Source organism: Triturus cristatus, chromosome 9 (assembly GCF_964204655.1).
Source record: "Triturus cristatus chromosome 9, aTriCri1.1, whole genome shotgun sequence".
NCBI lineage: Eukaryota > Metazoa > Chordata > Amphibia > Caudata > Salamandridae > Triturus > Triturus cristatus.
The window spans coordinates 380,507,837-380,532,884 of record NC_140592.1 but is presented as its reverse complement, the minus strand read 5'-3'; the positions used below and the strand labels follow the sequence as shown (position 1 = coordinate 380,532,884).

At 46.2% G+C, this 25,048-nt stretch overlaps 1 protein-coding gene across 7 annotated transcripts in view; it reads right to left on the bottom strand.

Moving 5' to 3' along the window:
* The window catches only part of BICRA (BRD4 interacting chromatin remodeling complex associated protein), a 464,194-nt gene that overhangs the window by 33,265 nt on the left and 405,881 nt on the right, over positions 1-25,048 (bottom strand). For all 7 annotated transcript variants that reach the window (XM_085625223.1, XM_085625221.1, XM_085625222.1 and 4 more), the window contains 2 exons: positions 20,088-20,210; positions 9,626-9,690 (listed from right to left, as the gene is read on the bottom strand). In XM_085625223.1, coding sequence (XP_085481349.1) covers positions 9,626-9,690; positions 20,088-20,210 — 188 coding nt within the window. The remainder of the gene's footprint in view (positions 1-9,625; positions 9,691-20,087; positions 20,211-25,048) is intronic.

Here is a 25,048-nt window from a genome sequence, read left to right as displayed (position 1 = left end):
CATGTGGTGGCACTGCGGTGGCATGGCTGGAGGGGTCGTCTCGAAGGGGAGGGAGTAGCCCCTTCGGCCGATTTGCAGCACCCACCTGTCTGAAGTGATGGAACGCCAGTGGAGCAGGTGATGGCAAACTCTGTCTCCCACTGGCGTGGAATGGGCCTGAAAGCGTGGACTAGGAGGGCTTTGAGGCGGATGCTGCTGGGGTGGATGTGGATGGACCGGCACGTTGTCCCCCTGTACCGCCTCGGCGGAAACCACGTCTGCGTGGAGGTTGGTTCTGCGGCCTTTGGCTAGGCGGAAGTGAGGGGGCGCCCTTTCCTTGGCCACGAAAGGGGCGAAAAGCGGAAGTTTGTGGACGCGGGGCCAAGAGACCCAAGGACTTGGCCGTAGCCCTGAAAGCGCTCCAGCGCACTGTCCGCTTTGTCGCCAAAGAGGCGACTGCCATCAAAGGGCATGTCCATGAGGGTGCTCTGGACATCCCCGGAAAAAGTAGTGGACCGCAGACAGGCGTGACGATGAAGCACCACTGTGGACGACATTGCCCTGCCTAGCGAGTCCGTCATGTCCAAACCACATCGGATAGCATACCGCGCTGCATCCCGCCCCTCGGCAAGAGCCAGGGCGAGCCGCGTCCGGGCCTCCTGCAGACACAGGGGCAGCACGTCCTCCACCGTATCCCACAGAGAGTGGGAGTAACGGTCCAAGAGACTAGTGGTGTTAATAGACCGCAGTCCTAAACTAAGTGAGGAGAACAGCTTTTTACCAAACTGCTCCAGTCTCTTGGATTCCCGATCCGGGGGAGCGGACGGGAAGGAGGTCTGGGAAGTAGAGGCCTGGATAACCAGCCTCTCAGGCGTGGGGTGTTGGGACAGGAAACTGGGGTCGCCCGGTGCAGGGCGGTGGCGCCGGGCCACGTTCCAGTCCACAGAAGGTACTGTGGAGGGCTTGGACCAGGTGCCCTTCAGAATGTCCATCAGTGCTTCGCTAAACGGCAGCAGAGGCTCCGAGGAGCTTGCTGACGGTTGGAGCACTTCAGTGAAGAGGTTAGCCCTCACGGCCACAGTAGGGAGCTCCAGCCCAAGGGCTTCGTCCGCCTTACGCAACGCCACAGAAAAGGTAGCACCTTCCTCCGAAGCCAGAGTCGGAGGAGAGATGAAGCCAGTGTCAGGGGAGGTGTCAAGGCCACTGGCATCCCCCAGCTCATCTGCCCAGTCCTGTGGTAACTGACCCTGGCGGGTCAGAGGGTCATCAGACCCCTCCCAGTCGCCACAGTCATCCGATTCCTGGTAAACAGGTGGAATGATCGGAGCCGTGCGAAAGATGAAATGGTCACCCATCGGCGATGGATGCGGCGCCAGACAGCGCCACACCGGCGTCGGGCCCGGACTGGGACTGAACTGGGGAACGGCGTCGTCCGGAGACGGCGCCGGGGGTGGTGCCGGTGGAGGAGGGGTCGTGAGGTCGACCGGCACCGACTGAGATCCAGGCCTGGATCCCGCGGGGACCTGCGGCGTCGAGACCGAAGTCGACGACGGGGCCGGAGCCGCCGGCTTGCTAGGCCTCCCAGTTGAGCCCGCAGGGCCCGAAGGCGCGCCGGCAGGCGTCGACGGCGAAGCCAGGCCCCTCATGGCCGAGAGGAAGGCACTGATCTCCGCCCAGGGACCGGCGGGTATGGGGACGGACGCGGCTCCTGCGGCTCCGATGGAGCCGCGGGGGTGGTACCACTCAGACCCTCGACCGAGTCGCGCGACCGGCGAAGGGAGTCCGAAGAGCGATGTCGTCTCTTGGACATCTTACTATGCTTCGACTTACCCGAAGACTTGGAACCCGACGAGCGGTGATGATGGCTGCGGCTCCGTGACCGGTCCCTCGACCTCCTCCTCGAACGGGACCGTGAACGGCGCAGAGCAGAGTGCCGGAGCTCGAGAAGCTTGTGGGACCGCTCCCACCTACCCTTTGAGAACAAGCCCCGGCAGTCGAGGCACGACTCCGCATCGTGGTCGGCCCCAAGGCAGTAAAGGCACCGGCGGTGGTGGTCCGTAACCGACTTCAGTCGGTGACATGAGTCACAGCCTTTGAAACCAGGCATCCTACCGGCACCAGTATTGAGTCGACGAGAGTAGACAAAAGAGTCCAAAAAGTTTAGTCAAAAAGTGACTAAGAGGGTAAGCTCTTCCCGGATCGGCGCTGTCTGGCGCGGAAAAATTAATATGCTACTTACCAGTATGCATCTGTTCTTGGCATGTAGGGCTGCTGACATTCATATCTGTGCATAGATCGCCGCCTAGTGTTGGGTCCGGATGTTTGCACGTTGTTGTCCTGGAAGAGTCTTCGAAGTATCCTGGGATAGGTGACTCCTCCCCTGGACTACAGTGCGCATGGGCATCCTCGGATTGTTTTTCGCCATTGTGGCAGTGATGGAGTAGATACAGAAAGTGATGACCATGCTTACAGTAATTCTGAGAGCTGCAGCTGCTACAGGCGCCGGGGAGGAGGGAGGGCGATATGAATGTCAGCAGCCCTACATGCCAAGAACAGATGCATACTGGTAAGTAGCATATTCAGTTCGAGGCATGTGGGCTGCTGAATTCATATCTGTGCATAGAATACATAGCAGTGCCCTCTATTAGCGGCGGCTACCAGTGCCAGCTGCAGCGGTCTGAAAAAGAGTTTTGAGAACAGCCTGTCCTACAGCTGCCTGCTGTTTTGATTGCACATCTACACAATAGTGTTTGGTAAATGTATGTGTAGTGGACCAGGTGGCTGCTCTACAAATATCATGCAAAGGAATGTTTCCTAGGAAAGCCATGGAGGCCCCTAACGTACGTGTTGAGTGGGCTCGTGGGGGAATCGTTAGTGTGCGTTTAGCCTTTTGATAGCAAATTTGAATACATTTAACGATCCATCTGGCTATACCTGCTTTGGAGATAGCGTTACCTTTGTGGTGTGGGGCAAAGGCAACGAAAAGTTTTGTTTTCCTAAAGACTTTAGTCCTGTCGATATAGTACATGAGGGCCCTCTTTACATCTAGTGTATGGAGTGCTCTTTCTGCGACAGTTTGTGGGTTTTGAAAGAAAACAGGCAGTTCAATAGTTTGGTTCATGTGGAACTGCGATATCACCTTGGGCATGAATTTGGGGTTGGTACGTAGTACGACCCTGTTTGTGTGAACCTGTATGAATGGCTCTTGAACGGTTAGTGCCTGGAGTTCACTAACTCTTCTTAAAGAAGTGATTGCTACTAGGAAAGCTACTTTCCAGGTGAGGAATTGAATCTCGCATGAGTGCAGAGGTTCGAACTGTGGACCCATCAGGCGTGTGAGGACCAAGTTGAGGTTCCACATTGGAGCCGGTGGGTGGCTTGGAGGAATTACTCGTTTGAGTCCTTCCAAGAATGCCGGCAGGTGCTGCCTGTTCTGGAGATAGGCTGATATTGCGGTCGAATGGACACGTATAGAGGTGTATGCCAGATTGCATCGGTATAGGTGTAAGAGGTAACAGATTATGTTTTGGATGGATGCGTCTAGCGGGTTAATGTCATTATTATTGCAATAAATGACGAATCTTTTCCATTTGGCTGCATAGCAAGCTCTGGTAGTGGGTCTCCTGGCCTCCTTAATGATGTCCATACAGTCAGGTGGCAGGTTAAGGTAGCCAAATTCTAGGACTTCAGGAGCCAGATTGCCAGGTTCAGCTGTTGCGGATCTGGGTGCTGAATCTCTCCATGGTTCTGCGTCAAATGCGCGGGTTTGATCCGCAGCCTTTGATGCGGCACCACGGAAAGTTCGAGAAAGGTGGTGTACCATGGCTGGCGTGCCCACGTTGGAGCAACCAGGACGAGTGTCAGTGAATGTTGTCCGAGTTTGCGTGCCACCAGCGGTATCAATGGTGCTGGGGTAAAAGCGTACGCAAATCTGCCGGACCAGTTCATCCATATCGCATTGCCCTGCGACTGCGGATGTGGGAACCTGGCGGCAAAGCTTTGGCATTTTGCGTTTTCGCTTGTGGCGAAGAGGTCTATCTCTGGATGACCCCACCGCTGGAAGTACGGTTGGAGTACTGATGGGTGCAACTCCCACTCGTGCATCTGGTGGCTGTGTCTGCTGAGCAGATCCGCCATCGGGTTGTCCTTGCCGGGGAGGTGTTCCGCCATGAGGAACATGTTCCTCTGAATGGCCCACTTCCACATGCTCTGAGCCAGATGAGACAACTGTGGAGTGTGTTCCTCCCTGTTTCTGTATGTAGTACATGGCGGTCATGTTGTCCGTCCGGATCAACACGACTTTGTTGCACAAGTGTACTTTGAATGCTTTCATAGCCAGGAAGATTGCCATCAGTTCTAGAAGGTTGATGTGCATCTTCTTTTGTTGTATTGTCCATAGTCCCTGCACTGTGTAGTTGAGTACATGAGCTCCCCATCCCTGGAGAGACGCGTCCGCTGTCAGTATTATTTGTGGAACTGGCTCTTGGAACGGTCGGCCCTTGCAAAGGTTTTGTGGATTCCACCAATGCAGAGAGTTGTATGCCCGACCGCTCACCAACACTAGGTCTTTTAGTTGCCCTTGAGCCTGATTCCATTGACGTGCTAAGCACTCCTGAAGCGGGCGCATATGTAGTCTCGCGTGTGGGACTATGAAAATGCAGGAGGCCATCATGCCTATCAACTGCATAAACACTCGCGCGGGAAGGGAGTGTTGGGGTTTGAACTTGGAAATCAGCATTTGCATGCTGTTGATTCTCACTAAATTTGGCTGAGCTGTGGCCGCCAGAGTGTCTATGGTCGCACCTAGCTACTGTTGTACGTGTGCGGGTTGGAGATGTGATTTTGGGTAATTTAGTGAGAACCCCAGACTGTGAAGAAGGTGAATGGTGCGGGATATGTGGTTGGCACATTGCTGGGCTGACTTTGCCTGAACAAGCCAGTCGTCCAGGTAGGGGTAGACATGAATGTGTTGCCTCCGTAGATGTGCCGCCACAGTAGCTAGGCACTTTGTGAAAACCCTGGGCGCCGTCGTCACGCCGAAGGGAAGAACCTTGAATTGGTAGTGCTGCCCTTGAATAGTGAACCTGAGATATTTCCTGTGTGATGGGTGAATGGGTATGTGGAAATACGCATCTTTGAGGTCTAGTGTGGCCAGGAAGTCTCCCTGTTTGAGCAGTGGGAGGACTTGTTGCAGGGTGAGCATGTGGAAATGCTCCGAAAGAATATAGCGGTTGAGGGGTCTCAGGTCTAGTATAGGTCTGAGTGACCCGTCCTTTTTTGGTATTAAAAAGTACAGGGAGTACACCCCGTACCTTGCTCGTGGACGGGTACGACCTCTATTGCGCCTTTTTGCAGCATACTTAGGACTTCCTGCTGTAATAGCGCTAAGTGCTCTGAGGACATAGGACTGTGTTTTGGGGGTATTGTGGGTGGAGTCGAGGTTAATTCTAGGCAGTAACCGTGTTTGATAATATCTTTGACCCACCTGTCCGTGGTGATGGAGTTCCACGTGGACAGGAACCTTTGCAACCTTCCCCCGACAGGTGTTGTGTGGTCGGGAGGAAGGGAGAGGGCGTCACTGTTTGTTCTTGGGAGAGGATCTGGTATTGCCGTATCCGCGTCCTCGGCCCTTTGTGCTTGAACCACGATATCCACCCCTGGTGTTTTTATCGTAGGTACTTTGGGTGTTGCCCTTGTTGTAGGTTTGCTGTGACCCCTGTCCTCTACCTGCTCCTCTATTGCCGGGGCGACGAAAGGAGCCACTCCAAAAGGTCTGAGTTTGGAGAGCCCCCATGGACTTTGCAGTGTCTGTGTCCTTTTTGATTTTTTCTAGTGTGATGTCAACCTCTGGCCCGAATAAGTAGTCTGGGTTGACCGGCTGGTTGAGGATGTTATTTTGCACCTCAGGTTTGAATCCGGAGATTCGTAACCAGGCGTGTCGTCGTAACATGACGCTAGTGTTTATGGCTCTGGCAGCTGTATCTGCGGCATCCAGTGCACACTTGATGGATGCGTTTGTGAGGAGTTGTCCCTCTCTGATGAGGATCTCTGCTCCCTCTTTGTATTGGTCAGGGAGATGTTGTAGTAAGGTTTCTAGTGTGTCATAATGCGCTCGGTCGTAGCGAGCCAGGAGCGCCTGAGTATTGGCAATACGCCATATGTTAGCTGCTTGGGCTGCAACCCGTTTGCCGGAGGTCTCTAACACCTTGGACTCTTTGTCCGGGGGAGGAGCCTCCCCAGTCGTCTGCGAGTGCGCCCGTTTACGAGCATTCGCGACTACTATGGAATCCAGAGGCAACTGTCCTCTAATATAGGTAGGATCCCCAGGCGCTGACCTATATTTTTTGTCGATTCTGGGGTTTATTACTCTTGCCCTGGTGGGTTCTTTGTAAATGTCCTTTGCTGGTTTGAGGACACCTTTCAACATGGGTAGAGTTTTAATATGTCTTTCTGAGGATGCGAAAGTATCCATGAGAAAATCGTCCTCGATGGTGTCAGAGTGGAGTTGAACACCATGATTGGCCGCAGCACGTTCAATGAGGGCGTTGAATGCGGCAGTGTCCTCTGTGGGAGACGTTTTTGCACCATATAGCTGCGTGTCCTGCGTATCCATAGGTGCGTTTAAGTCTACAGGGTCATCCCAAGCTTGGTCAGGGTCCTGTTGGCCTTCAGGGTCCATTTCTCCGGGGTAGGGGACGTGGTCACCTATGTAGTTCTCCAAAACGTCGGTTTCGGAGTGTGTCGGAGAGAAGGACTGTGGATCTTGGTGAGAGGTATGGAAAGGCTCGTAAAGAATTGGTCCCGAATCCACTGGCAGCTTTTTCTTTAGTGGGATCCGGTAGGAGTCCAAAGCTGGCTCGGAAGTTATCTTCCTCTTGTGAAGCATCATTCTGCCTGTTGCGGCATCGATGATGTGTGATGGCGACGTCTCCGTAGGAGAGTGTTCTGCAGGTGTGATCCTGGTGTGGGTGACACGTGTTCTGATTTCGAACAGTTTTGGTGCCGTGGATGGTGGCAGGCCAAAAGTGATGTTGGCCGGTGCCGGAGAAGCTTTTTGAGCCTTTTTCGGCTCGGAGCTTGATGTGTCCTGGAGGGCCGCCTTATCTTCGATGCGTTGCAAGGATGCTGAAACTTGCCGCACCTGGAACGCCGACGGTTCTTTGGCGCCGACCGGTTCCGTTGAGGCAGGCGTGGACTTCTTCGGTGCCACGGGGTCATCGAGTCGAGGAGAGGTAGTAGCTGTCGACGGCGTCGATGATTGTGCCTTTGGTGCAGCTTTTGAAGTGGTGTGAGATCCAGCAGCCATTTTGACCTTTGTGGTCGGAGCCGATTGTTTCGGTGCCGGGAGCCGAGGCGGTTTGGCGGTACCGATGGTCTTTTTCCGTGCGTCGGCGCCGACGTCGGCTGCTGCAAGCCCCGACGGGTTTGGCTGGCGTCGAAGGTGTGGGGGGCTTCGATCCGACCAGTGTGACTTTCAGTTTCGGTTTCTGCTGAACCGATACGGCTTTCGGTTTCGATGAAGGGAAACCAGCCGTTTTGGGTAGTAAAGGCTGCCGCTGAATGTCCGAGGCCGGGCCAGAGGGCGGGGCCGAATGGATGCGGGATAGGTCTTGGGTAAGGCCCGAAGGCGATCCCTCGACCGGAGCCATAGACTGACGCACTGGGATATCCACAGTCTGTACGGGTAGGCCTTGCTCGTCACCGGAGCTACTCTCTTCGGCCCCTAAGGCCTCATTGTAGTCTCCTACCTCGGTGTCGGCTTCGTCTCTGTGAAAGAGTTGTTCTTCGACGTCTTCCGATCCGGAGTCGTGTTCGGAAGCGGGGCTGGAGGGTAGGTTCTCCACGTCTTCCACATCTTCGTCCTCGGCGTTGAAGATGTCGGTCGGGGCCGGTGCCGCTTGCTGCGCTTCGAGCCTCGCTGCTCGACGATTCCGGAGAGTCTTCTTGGATCGGAATCGGGCACAGGCCATACATGTGGACTCGTGATCCGGTGAAAGGCATTTGTTGCACACCGGGTGGACGTCGACATGGGGATATTTCGCATTGCATACAGGGCACCGCTTGAATGGCGTCCTCGATTCCATCGTCGATGTCGGGTATGATGCGAAAAAGTTGGTCTGGAAGTTAGTAAACTAACAAATAACTATCGATACCGATCGGGAACAGTACCGACGCGAACTAAAGGCCTTTTGGCCTGTAAAAAGTTTTTCCTAACTTGAGTCAAGATAAGCACATCCGAACCCAATGGCGGAAAAAAACAATCTGAGGATGGAGAGGATGCCCATGCGCACTGTAGTCCAGGGGAGGAGTCACCTATCCCAGGATACTTCGAAGACTCTTCCAGGACAACAACGTGCAAACATCCGGACCCAACACTAGGCGGCGATCTATGCACAGATATGAATTCAGCAGCCCACATGCCTCGAACAGAAGAACTGCCGTCAGCACGCGAGGGCGGCGTCTAAGTACTCCGACTACGTCAGACGACGGACGCGGAGCCGCAGACGATGCCTAGCGACGCGCAAAGGGTATTGCTGATGAAAATTCTTTCCGGATCGAGCCCGACGCCTGGGGATATTCTAGGGTGAGGAATCTAACGAACGTGTTTCTTTCAGATACGGTTCATACTGGGTATGGAAATCAGACCTCTACCCTGGCAGCCCATCGAGAGCTGTGGGAACTGTACATTAAGCTGCTCTTTGCAGAATTTACTAATTAACCTGCCCACAGTACCTACACTTGATATGATTGACGGCGCCAAGTGATGAGGCGCAGAATGGGCAGGAAGGTGATGGGTCGCGAGACATAGGAGGGTCAAACAATGCTTTAAAGCATTGTTCGGGAGAATGGATGGAAGTGTGGCAGAGAGAGGGACTAGTTGGAGCAAGGTTTTGGTTGTTTATGTTTATTTTATTCCTGAGACTTTTGTCTGTTCGTACCCCGTGAGATGGGGCCCTACTGCATAATGCATGTCTGCATTATTTAACACTGGAATAATAATAAAAACAGATTTGAACCATACAGAAAACACGCTGCCCTAACTCCATTTGCTTCACCAAGTCAATTCATTGTCTTCTACCTCAAATTAACATCTTCCATCTCAGTCCCTCATCTGCACCACATCAAGTAATTGTCCATTCAATGCAAAGGACCATCTCCGTTCTCTCAGTAAACCCTTTCACGCATTACCTTAAAAGTAAGCAATTTAAGTATAATTATTTGCCCTGCTCTCCCCACTCAGATCAACTGAACCCCTTTGAAGTAAGAGATACACACTTGTCTTCTGCTAAGTGAAACCCTGAGCCACCAACTGTGCTTTACCAAATCTATCCTTCTAAAACCATGTCCAAGATGACCCTAAAGCACAACCTCTACTAAATTTCCATTCCCCTCAACTCAATCTCTTGTACACCTCATTCCCCAAACAAATGTCAAATTTCATAGCAACAGGCATAGATCCTCAGTGTTGGGCAGACATTCTACTGTCAAACTTCCTGCATTTGAGCTATTGCATGTATGCACAATTTAACCTTCTCCACATACAGCCACCCCCTTTTTCTTGTATTCACCAAAACCTTTACCATTCGCATTTCACTAAGCCAGTGTTGAGATCTCTAAAGACAAGTCCCTTGGTCCCCTTCCTTACCATGCTTCCTTGCTGGGCGGCATGAAGGCTGGAGGTTTTTTCAAGCACCCAAGTTTGCTTTCATACTGATCATTGGAGAAGGAAAAATTCAGTGTTATATTAAGCTTTATTTCACACAAAAAAACATACACCTCAAATACAAAAGAAGTTATAAGAGTCATTTAAAATTATCAGAACAGTTCCCTTGGCATGCATTCTGAGTAATTATTTTTGATCAAAGATTAATACATGAGCTTTACGACATTGTTAAAAGATAACTAGAAGGGTACCAAGGATTTGCAGTTTTTGGATTACCCATTAGAAAAAAAGAGACCAATCAAAATTCAAAATAAAGCCTATGGTATTATGTTTGTTCTAGTAAATGACAGCAGAGAAAGCTAAGCATTACAGGCTTATGCATACCCTGGGCTTCCTGAAATAAGTTTTATAAATAAACAAATTCAAAACATTACTTCTCTTGTAACAAGTAGTTAAACAATCTCTCATAGGTCTGGGCTTCTCTCACTCTTGGGAGAACCCTATATACGTCCCCCTCCTGGGTAGATCCATGTAGTGCACTATTTGTGAGTCCCATAACGATGCTAAGTATCCAGTAGCGATGACTGCACTTATTCTGAAACTCCAACACTTCATGCTGAAGTACAGCAACATATTTTTTAACACAAATCTCCAAGCCCCGTGGACCTCATTTAAGAACTCCCATATCGGCCAAACTACATCCAATAATACCCTTTGAACCAAGCACTCCAAAATGGGTGCTCCAATTATCTCTCAGTAGTATTTAGCCCTACATAAATGCTACAATTCAATACAAAAGTGCATTTCTGAATTTAACTGTTTGCACATTCCAACACAGCTGATCACTTACTTGACATCTATCTAAATATAAACAGCATCATTTCGAGGACCAGAAGCTTCACTATCAATAACAACGGCTCCCTAAGAGGAGGCCACAAGCCTGAGCTCCCTTAGCATAGACAATAAACAGTCAAAAATTATATTTGCAATTGAATTTATTTCTTCAGACATAAAATCAAGGACTATAAATCTCAAAAGTCATTAAGTAGATGCACCAACAAATGGTGCAGTGATCATGAGTAGTGATATATGTGAATGTTGATGCGCTCAATGTTATTAAAACTAAAGTGAACAAATACTGTAGTTAGCAAAACAATATTTTTGAACTATCTACTCAAACTTAAGATTACAATTCCAACAAACTACAATGAATGCCAGTCTACATGTATGGGGGTCGACGTTTTGACGCCTTAAAAATTATTTCCATGGTTTCTTCATCAGGACTAGATGGTAGCACAATAAAGAAAAGAGGACCAAAGTCAGAATTTGTATTACGTGTCCCTCACAGTGTCATAATGTGGGTACTTACTCATTTATGGATCCTTTCAAAATGTACTGTCAATGGCTTGTTTATAAATTCAGGTCCAAATGCTGGATCGAAGTTATGTAGTCTGACTTGACTTTTGATACATACAGTTGTTGATTTTATGTGAAGGATGAATTAAATTCAATTGTAAATATAACGTTTGCATGTTTATTATTTATGTCATGGGAGCTCAGGCTGTGGCTTCCTCAGAAGGACCCATTGTTGTTGTGGATTAAAAATTCCATTAGTCAACTCATACTATTTGACATGACCAACAAACTCTACATACTATGCTACAAACACTCACAATCAGCCAACCGCTTCGAGAACATCTACAATGTAGACCATGGATCTATTGTCTAGATCTTCTCTTCTATCCCCATTCCTGTAAGTGCCCTACCTCTACTTTGTTCATGGATATTTCTGCCTTCCCGAGATTGCATAAATGCAAAAAGAACAAGCAGAACACAACAAATGGTACTAAGTATGATGTATCCTGTCACATCAAAGAGCAGTGTAGTGCACAGAAAAGGGGCTGTGAATTAATAGTCTTGTAGGCTGAAAAAAACATAAGACTAAAACCTCAAGAAAAATTATGTTAACAACCTAAAAAGCCTAGTCTACATATTCCAAGACCTGATGAGCAAGTTACTCCCCTTTGGTAACGCTCACTCAGGTGGGTATTCTATCTAACCTCAGATTCTTCACCTTTGGAATACTATACAGGCATCAGACTGAATCAGAAAATGTTCAAGCATTACCCCTGCATGCCAGTAGGTCCCGTCATGTTGTTCAGCTACAAAGTCCTTCAGCTCCGGAGTGACATGTGGTGCTGTAAAACGTCCAGCAGGACAGAGTGGGAAAACTTCCCTTCCCATCGGACCTGGCTATCAAGGCAGAAGTGATTCAGGATAATATGTGAAGTGATGCCCATGTAGCAGCCTGGCAAATATCCAGGACAAGGCCCCCGCATTCCAACGCAGTGGTAGCAGCCTTGACTTGGGTGTAATGAGCCTGCAAGCCTTCTGGAGGCCATTTGTTAGCCAGTGTGTAGAAGATTTAGAGGCAGAGAACCAGTTAGAAGTAGTCTTCTTCTACACTGCTTTGCCCTTTTCTGCTCCAGCAACAAAGAGCTGATCGTCCACACTATGTTCCCTGGTAGATTCAATCTGAAGGCTGAGAGCTCTTCTGGGATCCAATCGATGGAGTATCTCCTCCTCCTCCTTAGAGGGGTGAGATGGAGAGAAGAATGCGGAGAGGATAATGTTTTGCCCGAAATGACAACGTACTAAATTGGAAGAGAGGAAGCTCAGGTTCTCAACACCAGCTTGTCTGGGAAGAATTGTGTGCACAAGGGTTGACAGAGAGGGTTTGTAGCTCACGAACAAGCCTCACTGATGTTATGGTGATGAGGAAAACTGTCTGTAAAGTGATATCCACAATGGACAGCTGTGCAGCGGTTCAAAGGGAGTAAGTATTAGGAATGTGAGAACTAGGTACAGCTCCCGCTGAGGCATTATGAAAGATTTGGGAGGAAACAGATTATGAAAATCTTTCAAAAAATGCAGCACTCAAAGGGATTTAAATTAAGAGGGCTTATGGCAACCACACAAAAAAAAACAGAAAGAGTAGACAAATCATCTTTAACTGTGCCCAAAGCAAGTACGGACAACAGAAAGCACAACACTTGAGATAATTTGGCTTGAAGCAGGTTAATCTGTGGGGCACCGCAACAAATCACAAAATGTTCTCAACTGGAGGCATGTACTGATTTCGTGGAGGGACGGCTGGCTGACAAATACGTCAACGACTTCAAGAGGGAGGTCAAATGAAGTCAACTGCCATCACTCAATCGCCATGCTTGGTTGGTGAAGACTGCACAGGTCTGGACCCTGCCCCACTGCTGCTACAGAAGATAGTCCCGAAGAGGCAGCCTGGTCAGAGGACAGATCCTCATGCCCAGAAGTGCATGGTACCACACTCGACTTGCCCAATCCGGTGACACTAGAATGACTTGTGCCCAGTTGTTCCAGATCTCCTTCAGAACTCAGGAACAGTAGTGGGGAAAAGGCCTACAGGAGGTACTGAGCCACGCTCTAGGAAGAATGAGTCTCTGAGAGAATGCAGTCTTGGGAACTCCAGTGTGAAGAAATGCTGATACTGGGCATTCTCCGCAGTGGTTAAATGATCAAGCCAAGGATCTTCCCATTCGTTTAATAGACCCCGCATCACCTCCAGGTACAGCTGCCATTCATGATTCGCTAGGCATCGGCGGCCGAGTTCTCAAGCTCTGGCGTTCAAAGAATTTGGCCAGGTGGTGTGCCTCCATGGAAATCCCCTGATGATTCAGCAACTTCGAGACGTAGGGCATTCTCACAAGTGTTCATGACCCTGCTCTGTTTGTTGCAGTACCACATGGCATTAGTATTATCTGCGAGTACCTGCACCAGCCTCCCTTTTATGGATGGCAGGCAAATTCTGACTTGAAACACTTCTGTAGGAAAGCTTTCAATGTCAAACAGATGACTCGCAGCTCCAGTAAACTGATGTGGAGCCGAGCCTCCGCCGGAGACCAGATGCCTCTGCTTTCTGCAAGTTTAACAAGTTAATGTTTGGTGAAGCGTAGTAGTGTACAAAACTGTTAAATGTAGGCATATTGAGGTATATGCTGAAAGCGCTTTCTGCAAGTGTAACAGGTTAATGTTTAGTGAAGCGCAATAGTGTACAAAACATTTCCATTTTGCTGCATAGCAAGCCCTTGGGGTTGATCTTCTGGCCTCCTTTTGAATAGTCACACATTCTGGAGGTAGGTTCAGGTATCCAAACTATGACTTTAGGAGCAAGATTAAAAGATTGAGCTGTTTAACATTGGGATGTCTCAATCTGCCTCTGCTGTGAGTGAGAAGGTTTGGGTAGTTGAGTAGCTTCTTGTGAGGTACTAGGGATAGTTCTAGTAGTGTTGTGTAACATGGTTGGTGAGCCCATGTGGGAGATATGAGTGTCAAGGTAAATGAAGTCTGAGTTTCCTGACCACGCAAGGAATGAGGGGGGAGAGGATGAAAAGCGTAATCCAATATCCCTGACCAGTTCATCCATAGGGCGTTCCTCTTGGATTGTGGGTGTGGGTTTCTGGATGCAAAGTTTGGCATTTGAAGTTTATAGCGGTGGCGAACAGGTCTATTGTGGGGGTTCCCCATCGGTGGAAGTATTGTTGTATTAATGAAGTGTGTATTTCCCACTCGTGAACTTGTTAATGAGTCCTGCTGAGAAGGTCCATAATGGAGTTTTCCTGCCCTGGCAAATATTATACCAGGAAGAGTATTTTGTGACTGTTTGCCCATTTCCATATGGTTTGTGCCAGCTGGGTGGAATGGGTCCTTCCCGGTTTCTTAATTTAATACATTGCAGTCTTATGGTCTGTTTGTAGAAGGCCATTTTTCTCTGTTATGTTTGGTCGGAACGCTTTGAGAGTCATATAGATGGCTAGGAGTTCCAACATGTTGATGTGTAATGTCTGTTGATGTGTGGTCCAGTGTCACTGAACCAAAATGACCTCTATATGAGCACCCCATCACAAGTGATACATCGTTGTGAATCTTACTTGTGGGATTGGGTCCTTGAAGGCTCTTCCCTTCAGTATGTTTGATGTGTTCCACCATTGTAGTGCCTGATGGACCTTGGGTGAAACCAACACTAGATCCTCCAGTTTGCTCTCTGCTTGTGACCATTGCAATGCTAAGCACTCTTGGAGAGGTCTCATGTGTAGTCTTACATGTGGCATTATCGCTATGCCACCATCCCTACAAGGAGCATCACTGTTTTGACTGGTAGGTGGTCATACCTAGTTGGTTCTGGAGTTTGAGAACTCCCTGTGCATTGGGGTAAGCTGTCCCAGAGACTGAATCAATTATCGCTCCCAGGTAAGGCTGAACTTTGAAAGGTTGGAGCAGGGACTTTGTCGCATTTGCTGTGAAGCCCAATTGATGTAGTAGGTCGATTGTGCTTTGTGTGCCTGTTAAGATAGTTGGCTTTTGTTGGACTCTTTATCAGGCAATCGTTCAGATAGGGAAAGACCTGTATGTTTTCTCTTTGTAATTTTTTAGCTACTACCGCTAAGCATTTAAAATACACTCTGACCCGGTTTTGAATTATGCATTATTGATTTTGGGTGCAGACGTGTCTAAGCGGATGTTTTTTGTGATTTTTAACATTGGGAAAACTGCGTCTCACAATCATGCCTGAGAGACTTCCTCCAATTTACAGTTTTGTGCCGCCGCAGGGTCTCTTCCCCTTCAAAAATATTTTAACTTTATCAATAAACCTATGTTTTAAAATGATTCACCTTATCTAGTATCATGAACATGATTTTTCCACCAGAGTACTGAATGTGTATTACGCGGCTAAGGGGCCTTTGTTCCTTATAACTACCCGTTTGCCTGCAGCATCAAATCTTTTACTTTCTTTATCTTGAGGAGACGCTTCTCCAGTACCATGTGCTGCAGCTCTCCTGGTCCGTTGGTGACTGCCTATATTTTTTTCTATGCAAGGTGTCAGGACCCTAGATTTGACATGGTCCTTAAAGATCTCTTTGGATTTGTTGAGTATGGATCCTAATATTGGCAGATATTGAACAGTGTGTTCTGTGAGTGAAAGTGTTTCTAACAGGAAGTCTGATTGCTTCTCAGTGGCGTGCACTGGAAACTTGTGGCACTCTGCCACTCTTTGTATGACACTGTGGTATGGATCTGTCATCTGGTGGGGACGCTTTTGTTGGTACTGGTAGCTCCATGTCTGGCTCCGGTAGCTTCACATCATAGTCATCCCAAGAGTTTGGGGTGTGATGGGATTCCTGTGTTCCGTGCAAATCAGTGTTCTGGATCTCCCCCTCTTCCTTTTCTTGTGGAGAGGGCAAGTATGTTTGTGGTGACTTTGGGGGGCTGAGAGTCATTAGGCTTGCATCCCTGTGTTTTTTGTGCCACCTTTTTTGGTGGAGGAAGTGGCAATGTTTGCTCCTGTGCCTGTTCCTTGGCAATCTCTTGGCTTTGTTTCGGCATAAAATGTTCAGTCCCTTAAAGACAATGTCTTGTTCCGCATTTGGCTTTTGTGAGCGAGTCTTTTGTTTCTTTGAAACCAGTGGAGTGTCCTCCAAAACTTTGTTCGGCTTTAGTACCCCAGATGTATGACTTTTCTTCTGCCCAGAAGAATGCCCATGCTGTTTTTCAGTCCTTGGAGCAGAGGGCTGTTACGATTCAGAGATGCTCGAGGCCCAAAGTCTCAAGAAGGAGTTAGTAGAGTGCCAAATATATGCAGCATGTCTTTATGAAACTGTTCTATCTGTTGTGAGGTCCCAGACGACCACGGAAAGTTGGGGTAACTTGGGATTAGTTACAGAATTGTCTCCAAAGGAAATGAGAGTTTTGGGAGCAAGACAGTCACGTTTACATCCTTTTAACGTATCTGGAGTTCAAGAATGGTGGCAAGGGGCCATATCTTACCCGAAAATTTTAACTGCAGTAGCGTGGAGTCTTCTGGTGTTTGGTGATATTCAACTTCACTTCACAGTTCTGTAGGCCTTAGGGTTCATATGCACACACCCATTGCAGGTCCTGGAGTTGTGTCCCGACCCTAAGCACTAAAGATATACCTGGTGGGTATCGTCAAACGCATTTATTTATCACATGCTCTAAAGGGTTTAAACCCTGTGGTTTTGGGAGGTGATATTTTTAGAAGCACATTACATTTTAACAAAGTTTTCATGAGTAAAAACGAGGGGTAGCTCCGGATCCGCTTCTGGTGGAGTGGAAAGGAATGAACTGATTTCAATGCGCCTGGGTGGCGCTTATATGCGGCTCTGAACGTCACTTCCTGAGCGGGACGTCGGACGGAGCCATACAATGCAACTTACTGGTGCGCAGGAGTTGTGCCTGGAAATTTCCAGATTAAGTCCGACGTCTGGGGAGTACACCATAGGTGAGGAATCTACAGTTAAAAGTATCCATCAGAAAATCTTTTTTGAGCGACCGTCATCCTAGCACCCTGGTAGGTATTAACCTGGGGCAGTTCAAAGTCAAGGTACAAAGAGTGGATATTTCCATCACCCACACCAAGCACCACAATTCCTCTAAACTCTTTCAGAAAAAAAAATAACTTTACAATGCTGTACCCAGCGAAACAGCACGTCAAACTTAAAGGAAAGACATTTCTTTACTTCTCCTGAGACAACTATGGACATCTTGGGCACACACATTTGCCTCAGGGGGGGCATCAGTCTTCATCACCCCAGATCTCGCCTCCCGGGGCTGGGGACTCGGGCTCTCACTGGAACCGCAACTAGTGACACCTGTATGTGTTGGTGTTAGGGATCAACATGGGTAGGAGGGGAGTTAAGTTATTGTTTATTGCACACATCGCTTAGAATGAGGCACATTTAGACACAACATGATAAACAAAGAGTGAACCACAGTCTTCTCAGCGAACAACCGCTCAGATACATTAATGGACACGGGGAACATTCCCTCAGGAAGGGTTCAAAATTACTGTATAAAATGGCTTTGCTGGAACATTTGACCTAAACAACCCCAATAAGATGTGGCTGATATTTGCATACTTAATCCGCCATAATATAGACGCAGCTATGTCGCAAGAGACATCTTAGCACAGGCGTGCAGAATGCATTAACCAACAAGCATACAAGTAGGCATTAATCCTCTCACGCCTTGTACTCAAGAGGGGTGGTCATTCTCATTAGGTAAAGACTCAGCTTCCAGACCCTTTCAAATATTTCTGACCAGCAAGAGAGACATACAATAGTCACAGGTAGGCTAAATACAAATGAGCAAACTTTTGTGAACATGTACTCCTAACACAAAGAGCCAGATTTTTTCCATGAAGTTCAAAACACCTGCAAGATCCCGGCATGAGATCAACATTACATGGGAAGGGGGCTGTAATCAAATAATAAACATAGAACTAAATAGGTCAGCACAAACACCAAGACCACCCCTCATGTGTGCCTCACTGAGACTTGCTCAAAAAACGTAGGCTGACGTGTCTGGCAAGTACAACGTTTGAACAGTAAGAAATTCATGTACTATTAGTTATTTATTTGAAAGGTTTTATAAAGCGCAAACATGACCCATCCGAGTATCAGAGTGCTGCACAAAGTGGCATAGAAGTAACAAATGAAGTAACTTAACAATCACAAAGTCCGAGGAAGGCACATACAAGGTCAAAGGGGGGCAAGGAGGAGTCAGTCAATCTAGTGGGACCTGTAAAGTTTCAGCAGAGCAATAGATCAAACGAACACGTGAGAAGAAACATAATACAATTTGAACAAAACGGAATGTTAGAGTATCAGAACAGGAGACAGACGTAGATTGAGAAGGTACTGCTCGACAATACAAGATTCCAGCTCTAGAGTAGATTACTGGCTATTATCATTTCGCCTATACTCTTGGGTGGAGAGTACCAAGATCCTGCTGAGAACGATTTCAGATCTCTCCCCAATAATACTAAATAATAAAGGTATCCAACACCAGCTACACATACCAGAGCATAGAAATTCCGATTCGAGTCTCTCGTAGACGAACCATTCAAAACAGAACTACGCAGAACTATTGTGGAGTTTTTTTTTTTACAATACATTTAGGACTATTGCCCCAGGCTACCACCATCTAAGAAACATTTAAAGCATATTTAGGAGGTATGTTTGTAGCCAAGGAAGTAGGCATACTAAGAACATTAAAAGACAAATGACCCAGCTGGAGACAACAAATAGCTAGAGCATAAATACACACAGTGCGCGGAAGCTTGCAGTGATCAGCAACACAATACAGAAATTTAGGGAGACTGTAGAGCCAAGTTCACAAATTAGAGACGGTCACAGACAGAGCAAATCACTAGTACACACACAAGGAGAACAGAAAACACACCAGTTGCTCTCGCATTTGTACACCTTACAGAAAATGTCTTTCAATGTGCAAGATAGTCTTACTGCATTTGCAGACAACTATGTCAATGTATATACAACTACAGGTATGCAGACACCACAAATATCCAAATAAATTGCAATGTTAACATGGCCGACCTATGGGGATCCTAAATGCACCCGTTAAATTGGGTGAAATCATCCCAGCAATAAATTTGCTCTTGAGCAATAAAACACAGGGACCGGATGGCCTCACAACAGACAATTAAAGAGCATGTACTGAATTTCTGGCTCCCCGTTTATGAAACACATTTAAAAAGACGCTTCATACGGGCGAGCTCCCCCCAACAATGCATGAAGATACAGTCATAAATAGCCCCGCTTAAGCCTGAGAAAGTATGGGAGATCTGTTCATCAAACAAATGTTCGTTGTTGAATACGGATAATAATAAATTGGGTAAACTGCTAGTTTACAGATTGTAACCCTTTATGCTGTACCTAATTTTGCACAACCAGTCAGGCTTCATACAGGGCCTATAGGGAGTGACTGCAGGGTTCAATGTAATGAAATAGGAGAAGAAGCCTGTGCCTCAACAATCACCATAGGATTTGTTCATCCAATCCATCCTGCTGTCCACCTCAACCAGGAAATTCAGGGCACTATAGCTGGACAATTTAAAGCACCATTGGCATTGTGCTGTCTAACACGCCAACAGTGCTGCATACACCACATCCAAGAATGACTTCCCCACTAGACATTATTATTCTCATCTCGAGTACAATGTGATGAGGGATGGTGTGAGTGAGTACATTTCTCATCCCAGGCACTAAGCACCAGTGCAGTGTGTCCTTAAGCTGGCTTTACTGCTAAGTCACCATGCACTCAACAGAAGAATACAGAGCCCTGGGCAATTCTACACCTACAAGATATACTCCGGCTTTTAGTCAAAATTTTAGTCTACAGTCCTTCTAGTACTCATTCTGAGAAAGACAAATGCCTCTTATTGTGCCTTGTTAGCTGAATGCCAGCCAAATAATATTGTCATTGTTCACTTCTGAGCTGCTCTCATCCTCCAACGAGTGACTATACTGAAGACAAATCTCTTAGCAGACATGCAGAACTTTACATGTTCTATGAGGCTCAGACCTACCTGCTGCTGGGTCTGAGGTTGAGCAGATGAAGGTTGGGCCTGTGGGAGGCCTTTACCACCAACGTGAATTTGAAGCGGGCCCTTTCCGAGGCCAGAGACTGAGCTTATCACTCCAGCTGTACCCTGTAAAAATTAGACATAGAAGATTTCAGAAAACTAAAAATATACTGGGGAAAAAAAGGAAAAAGAAATACAAGGCAAAAATCAAAAGCACAGGAAAAAAGCAACCCTCAACAACAGGATACGGGGAGATCGGGAGACAAATAGACAGACAAAACATCCTAAGCTTCCACTCTCCTTATAGATACAGTGATTTATATTTAAACACGAATTTCCCTACCGTTCTATTTCAACTCATTCCCCACTCCCCATCCCACAAGAGACTCGCGTGTTCAAAAGAAGGGGACAGTCCCAGCGTTTGATAAGTGGGATTTGATAGGGACATGTGGAGCTCTGGGAGACTGGCCACCTTCACAGACCTCCAGAAGAAATACCAACTTACAAAGACCAAAACATTCCGATATTTACAAATCAGCCGTGCACTTAAAGCAGCGCTGCCAAGGGGTGATCCACTTCCTGAGACCTCTCCATTAGAAAATAGGCTACTATTGGATCCCATGAATAAAAAAAGCTATATCCCTCACGTATAAAAAGCTGATCAATAACCGCCTGGTGCGTCTGCAGCAACACTGGGAGTCAGACCTGGGTGTATTCGAGGATGTTGACTGGCAAGATGCCTTGGCCTCCCCTAGAGAGGTGGCCATCCCCATGAGACTAAGTCTGGTCCAATTGAAGATCCCACATCGAGCTTATCTTGATGCGGGTGTCTTAGTCAAAATGGGTAGACGGGCAGACCCTTCATGTCATAGACAATGTCACCGGGAGGGAACCTTTTATCACATCATCTGGGACTGCCCTGCTGCGCGATCATATTGGGAAGCTATCACTAAACAAATGGAAAGAGCGGGGGCAAGACTTTGGCGGCCTCCCCGAAACGTTGATTATTAAATGTTTGGGACGCCACTGACCTTACACAGCCCCAGAAAACATGGGCCTCACTGGGCAGGGCCAATGCAAAATGCAACACTGCAGGTGTGGCGCCGCGGCCAGGGCGACTGACGCTGGAATCTGGGGCTCACAGTTTGATTCCCGGCACCGGCAACATGTCAGCCCAGCACGATGTGACTCTGGGCAATAGCTTGCTTAATCTTCCCAACGACCCCCAGCGCCGGGATGCCTTCGGGTAGCTGTTCGCGCTTTACAAATACTGGATTTACATTTACATTTTTTTTACATTTACATATGGATAGAGCCATGATAGCCGAAAAAGAGGTCTTCAAGCATAGGGGATGCCTAAAAAAGTGGGACCGCAAGTGGAGTATGTGGAATAAATACAGGGGGGATATATGTCTGTCTCCAACAGTTGAATTGCGATGAGATAGAATGAGAATTGATAATGTGTTAGTTATTGACAGTTCATCTCAGAATAGAGGATTGTGATGTTATTATGTAATGTTGACCAGCTCACAATGTCTATATACCTAATGCATATCACGACCTTATGCATTGCTGTACTGCTGTTTTATATTTGACCAATAAAAAGTTTATTTAAAAAAAAAGGTAGGGGACAGTGAAATCTTATCACCTGCTCTAGATTGAAAAAGACTTCAACAGTGCTCATAAATTGAATGACGCAAACTAGTTAAGGATAACTGTGATCAAAGTCACAATGTTCTTTCTGTATTCATATCTTTGCACTACTGAACACGCATTGTGGTCTAGACTCAGTTTACGAGGGCTTGAGCTATACTGCATCTACTAACACCTTTCTGGAGTGAGTTTCTAAATCCCAGGCAGTAAGATTTTCACTCAATGTACCAATGTAAACTCTTATTGCTTATAAGTACCAATCTGGCAAACTGCATTAGAAAACAAGTTAACAGCATGCACAATAGGCACAAGGTGCTTTCTAAACTACTTGAGACATGAAGAGCACTCTTCACATTAAACTATCTATCACTCTACAAGAGAAATCTTCCTAGAGTGTTCTGATACAGCCTTATATGAAGTAGTAAGCAACAAAAGGTTACTCTTTACTGCTTTCCTCAAACAGAGGCTAAGAAGCGAAGGCATTTTTTTCAATGGAATCCTCTTGGAAATTAGGAGGAGCCCCCCTAGAGCTTAGGATAGAGGATATTCTACAGCCTCAATACTGTTTCTTAATCTTTAGACTTGTTAGTGGGGGGGAGGAGGGGAGAGGTGGGAGAGGGGCAGAATGGCAAATGTCTCACTTTGCACCCACAAGATGTTATAGTGATGATTTTTTTGTATTTCTTTTTATTGCGTGTACGACTTGAAAGTAACATCACCCATACATATGTACAACAAGTCAAGTTGTTTACACCACAAACGATTTTTCTAGGATTTGCATACAATTCTGAAGAGACTATCATGGCTAACGTTTCCATTAATTGGTACAGTGCATTAATCACAATCGTCTGTCGAGAATCGGGCTTACGGCATTGTACAAATATTCCCTCTAAATTTGTTCCATCCTCCCCACACCCACTCCCATTTCTTGGGACATCCTCGGTGTACATACACTGCTTTTTCAGCCACCATGGCCTAGCCCATGTCATTGCACCCTTGTCCGTATGTCGGCACATTCTGTGCCCCTAGAGCCTAGCGACATTACGTTTTGCTACAGTCATGCCCAGTGTTGCCCAAGCTTGGGCCCTGCAGTTGAGATCTGTGGCTTCCCATATATGTTCAGGAGACATTGTTTGGGGTCTGATGGAACCGGAGCCCCGGCGACCCGTGCTATTGTGTTCATAATTGTTTCCCAGTGTACTTTAATTATAGTGATGTTTTTTAATGATAACCCCCAAACACACCGAGCACCCAATGTGACTTGATTAATAACCCACTTATCATATGGAAAAAATGACTGAAAATTGGGGACATTGTATATGTAATGAGGAAATCACATCATATGGTTTTGCAGATTTTGTTGAAACTTGAAAATGTTAATAAAAAAAATTTAAAAAAATAAAAATAACCCACTTATTGCTAAATATTAACTATTTCACTAGTTTCATGCTAAAAAGGGATTTGCCCAAGATTATGACTTTTAGCTTTTGCAATGCAATGTATTTCGTAGATTATTTAAAATAAGGAGGGGTCAGAGATTTACCATGTCTGGTAATAATAGGTTTGAGCACTGCGGTTAATAACATTACCAGAATACATGAAATGGCTGAGGAGTCCTTGATTCAAATCAAACATCAGCGCACAATCATCAAAATCCAGGTTCTCTTTAGATTTGCCTCTAACAAATTGTTTGCATTTAAAACAAACTATCTACTTTTGGACACTGCATGAACATATGAAGATAACCAGCTGTAACTGATCAATATCATGGACAATGATTGACCTATTTGAAAATGTAATTAATTTAGAGGGTTTCAACATGTGAATGAATAATTATTTGTACAAAAGCCTTCCTATTTTTGACTTCTGAAAATGTAGAATTACTTAGAGCTACTGCTTTTGCCCTAAGGATATGTGCTATTTCAATACTCTCCCTAGCACACCTTAAACTTATCTCCTCCTCCCAGACTCAGGAAACACCTTAGACTCCTGCCATTTCCATAAAACTAGGTAGATCACTCTTACCCAAAATGACTGAAAAAAAAAGTGGCCGTCTCATTGACAGTTCCTGAATTTCCTACTTGCCCACAACTCATTTGATTTGACAATGTAATAGAAAAGTCAACCATTGACCGGTTTTGATTTTTAAATCTTATAAAGACCACACAATTCCAAACGTTTCCAGTATATCCTTTAATACCTTATTTTTCATTACGGAATGGTAACATAATGGGGATCTGTTATGATGGAAACTATACATTCGACCACACGCTTCTCAGTATGTGTAAACATAGGAAGTCTAGGTACCACTGTATATCAAACCAAATAGGTTTAGAGTCCCAAATTAACCTTCGTCTTATTTTTTTTTTTTAATATTGGCATTTTGAGCTTATTAAGCACTCCGGCTGGAGGAGAGGGACAAACCAAAGCTGCCCAGAAACTTGTGCCAAAATCCAGACATCTCTCAGGGACCAAGAGAACCTCAAGTAAGTGTAACCCGAAGGGCCACTAACATAACTAAAAGTTTGGTTTAGCAAAACTTGCTTGTTATAAGCTTCTTGTACGTAAACATAAAAAACCACAACTGAAAACTGAAAGTTTTATAACTGTTTGTATATGTGAAGGAATTTGAAAATGGAAGCTAAAAATTAGGTTGGAATTCTTATTTTGATTTGTGCGAGCAGAACAAATACAACTGAAGCAGCACTGGTATGAGTTGCCAAAAAGAGAGCATGTACTAGGAGCAAAAAAACGAAGTGATAAGATTACGCTTCCATTATATTTAAATTCTGATATTCACACCTTTTATGAATTAAATATTTCATAATTTGTGTATTTGTTTGATGTATACTGGTTTCCGTATTTTATATGTACATATATTTTGAGATTCAAATTGCAGAAAATGATTAGACATGTGATCCTGAGCTTCCTGTAGTGATTTAGTGGGTGGTGCACGAAGTCAAATGATTATGAACTGCTGCTCTAGTTGGTTCTGTTCCAGAAATTGGAGTGTTTTCATTTGTCTAAACGAAGGAATCTATTTTGGGTTATCTCTTATAAAAGACAGACTTTGGTATGTAGACTTATATGAGCTGCGACAAAAATAATAATGCCTGTAAAATACCAATTTTAACAAAATTCACCCGGACAATAACTGAAAGAGGTAGCTTTTTACTCAAGTATAGTAGGCTCTTTATAACTCCCTATTTAAAGTAGCAATTTGCCCTTACTAACTGCCCTACATCCTAAGTTACCATTACCACTAGATTTCTCACTTGGGATTTAACCAACATACTACGGCTTCGTTCTTT